The 6919-nt window shown below is 31.4% G+C and overlaps 1 protein-coding gene across 1 annotated transcript; it reads right to left on the bottom strand.

The window, feature by feature from the left end:
* Nucleotides 1-2333: 2333 nt before the first annotated feature.
* Nucleotides 2334-3392, bottom strand: FAF3 (FANTASTIC four-like protein (DUF3049)). Its single transcript, XM_022033730.2, has one exon. It carries the CDS (start codon nt 3305-3307, stop codon nt 2510-2512), a length of 798 nt encoding a protein of 265 aa, XP_021889422.2. The 5' UTR covers nt 3308-3392; the 3' UTR covers nt 2334-2509.
* Between the last annotated feature and the right edge of the window lie 3527 nt (nt 3393-6919).

The raw sequence follows: 6919 nt of genomic DNA, 5'->3' as shown, positions 1-6919 counted from the left end.
AAGCTTGATATTCTGCAATATTCAATTATTCTAAGAGAGAATTCACTACTAAAAAGTTTATGGCACATATATATATTTATATACATATATAAAAGAACCTAAAAACATTGTGGTAGTCTACCTTTTTTTAATAAATAAATGTAGTTTGCCTACATGGCCATTTCGGTTTCTTGGTGAAAGATAATTATCAGTTATGGATGACTGTTAAATATTCTATTTGGTTACAATTGTGATTGTTGGTCATAAGAACTTACTTCCCCAGTAATTACCAAAAATGGGGGGTTTCTTTCTCCCAACAATTATAGATGTCTTTTATATTTTTTACTAATACAAGCTAAGCATGAACTTGGGATCCCATAATGACATACTTAGTAAATTAATATTTTTTTAGAATAAATATCAAAAAATTTACTCAATTAAGCATGGATATTATTATAATAAAGGAACAAAGAAAGGATGAGGTTCTTATACAATAAAGTGACCATTTAAATTATAAAGAGTTTTTTTAACTATATAAGCCATCTTATTACACCCTCAATGAGTGCAATAAATATGAAAATGCATAACATGATTAAGAAAATTAAAATCATTAATAGTAAATCTAATTCTGGGGTATAGAGATGAACGTGAATTTAAGAGATTAACTACTTGTTGTGAGGCTCCCTCTATTTTAACTTGCTTTTGTCCTAGTGTAATAGCTTGTTGTAACTCGTATACCATCGTTTTGACGTCCACTAAGGTTGTAGACAATAATGTAGGAACACAATGTATCCCATCAAGATAATGCCACCAGTATTTTGACTCATAATCATAAGATGTGTTCATATGATCAATCCAATAGAGGCATCACAACTTATTTATATTGTACCTTATGAAGGTAGAACCCAATGTTGATCCATGATGTTACTTTTTTAGTAAAAAAACAAAAAACAAAAGAGTTTAGTTATTTAGAAGTATTTAACTACAAAATATTAAGTTGAAGCTTTTGAATATATGTGTTGGATCCGTTTTTCAGCATGTATTCACTAATTCCCACCCCACCAAATATGCCAGTGAACATATAAAAACCAAGTGACAGCTTTAAAGTTACCTATAAAGAGGTTGGCCCAAATCTTATCATAGAAAACTATTACGTCAAGCAGATAACTGAAGTGTGGTCATCTTCTAAATTTTTTTTTTCTACCATAATCACATCTTAAAACAGATGATCTACATATTTTTGGCTTTTTTACACATAGAAAAAAACTAAATCTACCCTAATACCCTTATGTTTTAAGTGGACCATCAAGGACACGATATCTTTAATCACTCGCCACATTAAATATTTTACATGACAAATTTATCGAGTATTCTTATGATTATTTCACCAAGCAATATGATAACATAATTTTATCAACTATTCTTTGTTTTGTTCTCAGTTCCATGTAAGTTTATCTGCGGGACAACCTGCTACTTAAAGGGCTATTAATAATTTCAGTTGCTTCATAGTGGTAATGATAAACCATATACCAAATTCTTGTTAAACATAGTTATATATTTTTGTAATATAATTATAAAATATGAATAAGATAAGTTATGTTTTTATGTATTGAAAATGAATTAAAGTTTTGCATATTATTATCTAAACATGTTTTTTTTTAAAAAAAAAACAAAAGAAAAGAAAACCAGCGGTCAATTTATTCTTAGTCGAATTTTTTGGGACTAAATTAATTATAATCCTGAAATAAATAAATAAATAAATAAATCAAAAGTTATATTTTTGTATTATATATATATATGTATATTTATAGTCAACTAGAAGTCATATACAGTAAAACTTTGTTTCGGTCAGGTAACGAGAAAAGCAAAGACAGCATTTTGGGTTAGGAAGCAGATTCTATCATTATTTGATGGCTTCTATTAAAAATAGTTATTGATTCGATGTTCGATGGATTGCGAGAAATAATTGAAACCAATTATTTTTAATTTAATGGTCGTTTCTACTCTTCTTTATATATTATTTTGTTTTAATATAAACACATTCTTTTATTTTTACATTTTTCTTCTAAATGTAATAATTAGTAAAACAAAATAATTTCCGGAAAAACAAACAAAGTGTTATGTCATCCTAAGGAGAAAATTGTAAATTTAATTTCAAGAAATTAAAAAAATTATTAAAAAGAAGACTAATTTGTTTGTAATTTAATATCTTAGAAAATACAGATATAAAACTTTAATTACTTTTTAAAAATTAATAAAATATTATGTACTCAGAATTGGACTACCATTTGAGCTTTTACTCCATTTATGTTAAATCTATTTTGAGGATGAGAGTGAGAGAGGAACACCTCGAGTAACTGTATTAACTACCTACCATAATTATTTATATATGTATATATTTGAAACAGAGGGATTCAATATTTTTCTTTTGAAATTTCTTTTTTTTTTTAAAAAGGAAACTTAAAATGACAAAAGACTCGAAATTATAGAAATGTCGTTATGGGTAAAGAGAGATTCCAAAATCAAAACTTTAAGATGCAGCCACCCGAAAACTCTCCAAATTTAACAATCCTTCTCTGCACCTTCCATGTTCTCTTCTGTACTTTTCTTCCTCTCCTTCTTCTTCTCCTTCTTCTTCTTCCGCTTCTTCTCTGCAATTCTCACACTGAAATTCCCCTTCCATTTCCGAAATTTTGAAAAGGCTGAGACGAAGGCGGCCATCGCTCCGCTGTGCTTGAAAGCAACTATGTTTGACTGGACTCGCGATGGCTTTTATCAAAAGCCTTCCGTCTTCCCTGTGAGCCCTAATTCGAAGACATTCTGGTCCTCTTATTGTTGTCAGAGGTGGTGGAAAGCTCGGCAGTGTTTTTGATTGACCCAATCTTTTTGATTTCTCTCTTATCGGAATTGTCTTCGTCTTCTCCATCGTCCAGCATTCGCTCATCGTTTCCTCACTCCCTGTCTCGTTTCCTAAATTTTCAGTGCACATTTCCAAGCTCTTTTCACTCATAGGATGAACAGATTGAGAATTGGAGCTTTCATCCTTTTCCGTCTTCTGTTTGGATCCGATGGAAAGAGCTTCGAGAAAACTCCAACCCGTTTCCTCACCGGCGGATTCGGATTTGGAAATAGAATCAAATTCGGAATTGGAATTTGAATTATCATCTGCAGAATCAAAGAAAAAGGATTTGAAGGAGAATTCAAGTGGTTGAGAAGACAAGTGAAGCCTGCGGGAGGACGAGGAAAGTTTGAGCAGTCTGAGAGCTCTTGGCTCTGTTAGCGAGGAGTCCAAACAAGACTGCAAGCCTTGATAAACAATGGCGGCCATGAATGGAGCAGAAGAAATTAAAGGGAAAATGTGGAGAGGAAGAAGATGATGAGGGAGGGGGAGGGGGAGGGGGTGGGAATTTGTAGTGTGTAAAAGTGCAGAGGAGGCTTTTTGCACCACTTGAATTATATAATTCATAGTCTGCCACAAACTGCGCACAAAACCTCAAAGACACAAAAAGTGTTTTAATTATTTAATTAATTTTGACTTTATTTGTTAGTAAGTTTTAAATAACGGACCAATAATCTTTTGTATATAGAATAAATCATGCCAATAATTTAATTAAATAGTATTCTAAAAGCTGTTTAATATTTTTAAAACTAAATACAACACTAATTTATTATTATTAATTTTTAATATTTATATTGAATAAAATAAGGAAATTAAAATACATAAAACTCAAAATAGTAGAAGGCAGGATTTTGCGATTCTACCAACCCAAAATTACAATTCTAGACATAAAATATTTAATTAATTAAAAACAGTATTCGGTAAAAGATGTAATCGTATATTATTGATATTTAACTGAGTAGTAGAATGTGTGTGTGTGTATATATATATCTATATCTATATATATATATATATATATATATGTGTGTGTGTGTGTGTGTAGTGATAGGTTGGTGTAATATTGGGTAAAGTAAAAGTGCAGAAATTGAAAAGGATTTATTTGGGAATAATTGTACGGACATGTTACATTACATTTGGAAAGAGGAAGGAACAAATCACTCTCCCACTACCATACCCTTTTCTTTGTCGGCTCTCGTCTAAAAAGTATATAAATAAATTATCCATATTATCTAAATTAGTAAAACAAAAAAAAAAAAAAAAATATTAAGAAATTAAGAAAATAAAAATAAAATTTATTTAATAATTAAAAATATTTTATTAATAACACATTAAAAAAATAAATATATTATTCAACGAGAAAATATTACAAATATTGTTTATTATATCCTAACTGTATATTAATTTTTCAAACATAAAAATAGAAAATATTTTGTTAAATTAATATATTAAGTTGTTCCTTAAAAATAAATTTTTTGAAACTCCTTGCTTCATTCTTTTAAATATCACACATAAGAATGAAATATACATCATTCCATCTAATTTAGTATATCGTCTTCTTAATTTGAGCTGTACATGTAGTATTATCTTTGTACAATATGAATTGAGGCACTCTTTTTGAAATGTACATCAATTATATCCTAAATATGTCGAATGATTCGATTCATCTAATTAATTATAAATACTCTCAAGTTGCCTCATAAATGATAGATATTTTTGCATGATTTGGAGAAGTAAAACATTGTGATCTAGTTGTAGGGTTATAGCGTGTTTGAGATTTTTATATATTTCAATTAGATAAATATCATGAATTTTCATAACTAATCAATGTTTATTTTGATATGTTTGAATGAAATGACTCTTTATTTATTATTCATCGACTATATCTAAATAAAGATTTAATATCATTTCAATGTCTTCATATAGATGAATAATTACATATTACTAACAAAGTAACAGAAATATCATATTAAACCAAACATTATTAATAAGATACATTAGTGCATTTATTGAACCAAAATATAGTACATCATAACCAATCGATTCTTCATTATCCCTCTGAAGTCAAAAAATATTTATATGCATATTGAGTGACCAACAACCTTGGAGTGCTCAATGAAATGTGTTTTATCAATATAAATTTATTTTAAAATTTTATATATACATATATATATGTGAATTTATAAACTCTACAATGTTATCAGAAAATAAAAATTCATGGATTCCTAATCTTGACAGAATTAGTCATATTTCATAAGTTGTAATGTCCAATTTTAATTTAATGTAAATTAAATTAATTTATGCAATTTTTTAATTTTTTTAATTTTAATTTAGTGTAAAAATAAAAAAAAATTGATAGATGATGAAATTGAAAACAATTTGGAAAAAAAAGGTGAAAATTTAGATTTTATGGTATTTTTGAAAGAAAAATCGAAAAACGGATGTCAAAATATAATTTAGAAAACTTGTACCACATAAGATACCCGGTCAGCAGCCCCGGCGAACCAGAACGCGCCGTATGACAACGGACGTTGACGCGGTGCCATGCGGGCGATCCGTGTACCCGCAATCAAACGGTCCAGATCCGTTCCCGCACGCACAGACGGTTTGGATGCGTTCCCTCCCCAAACGCGATCGGATGGTCAGATTTAAACGCAATCAAATGGTCCATATTAGATCGCGATTAACGGTCTAGATTCACTCCCTATTTAATCGCGATCGGACGGTTCAGATCAAACACGATGGACAGTCCAAATTAAATGAGGAATGATATAAATAACTCTCTTCACAGCAATCCTAACCCTAGCCGCCAGACTCCCTTGCTGGAGAAGAAGACCCAATCGCCAAGAAGGAGAGCCGTTGCCACTCACCGCCGCGCCAGAGCTACTTTCGACTATCAAAAAAGGTAAAAATTTCTCTTTTTGCTCGGAATTCAAATTTAAAGACCCTCATGGCCAAATCGGAGAAAAAAGACCAGCCGATTGACCAAAAACTGTGGGCAAAGCTTGGCGATGTCGCCGCGGGAAATTTCACAAAACGCCTCCGATGAGGCCCTTCTCAATTCCCGTTCAGCATAATTTTTCCACCATTGTGATCACCGTTTCCTTTTATACAGGTTGACTAGAGCAAACACCCAACTGCAACCTGAGTCGGAGGAGCCGCCGCACCGAAGAGCCCTACCGCTAGGGAGTTTCAATTTTTTATGTTTTTTCGACCAACCAAGGCCCCTTAACGTGTTTTCTTGCAAGGATTGATGCAAAATCGGGCCAATTCGACAAAAAATGGTCAAAAACAGCCGACTCGAGGCAGACCGCCAGCCACGAATGGCGGCACCGTCGTCGGAGCACAGTGAAGCTGCCGTGTCAGAATTATGGAATTAGCTAAAATTGGGTTCTGAAACTAATTTTGAATTTTTTGGGACATCTGTAAATACTTATAGCGCGTTTTAATTCCAAAAAAAAAAATTCAGGAAACCCGGTGACCGCGAGTAGGCGCAATCAACAGTTCAGCTTTTCGGGTATCAAATTGAGTAAGAATCTCTCACTCTATTCTCTGTTATAGAATTGAAGTCTAATTAATAATAAATACGGTATTTTATTACAATTTAAAAAATATTCATAATTAATTATGGATTACTAGTAGAGGCAAAATCGAAAATTATCTATTATTATTCTGTTGATTATTTTTACAGTTTAAATGCATGACAATACCTTATTGATTGATTTTATATCTTTAAATGTGTGTATTATTTGTTTTATGTGTTTACGGCTGAATTGAAAGAAAATGAGGTTAAAAATAAATAGAAAATTGTTTGGTTAAGTAAATTGATGAAACAGTAGCCTTACTGCATATATTAGGAGATGGTGGATAGATCGGGTACATAGGGAACCCTACCGTGAACGTTATCTCATACCGGACGGAGTATTGAGATTTGGTAATTTGGCGTTCATACCAGATGGGGTATGGGGATGGCCAATTTCACCCTCATACCGGACGAGATATTGAGGTTTAGTAATTTGGCGCTTATACCGGACGAGGTATGGG

The sequence above is a fragment of the Carica papaya genome, chromosome 3, assembly GCF_054855325.1.
Source record: "Carica papaya isolate Zhongbai chromosome 3, ASM5485532v1, whole genome shotgun sequence".
Classification (NCBI taxonomy): domain Eukaryota; kingdom Viridiplantae; phylum Streptophyta; class Magnoliopsida; order Brassicales; family Caricaceae; genus Carica; species Carica papaya.
This window is presented reverse-complemented; position numbering and strand designations above follow the sequence as displayed.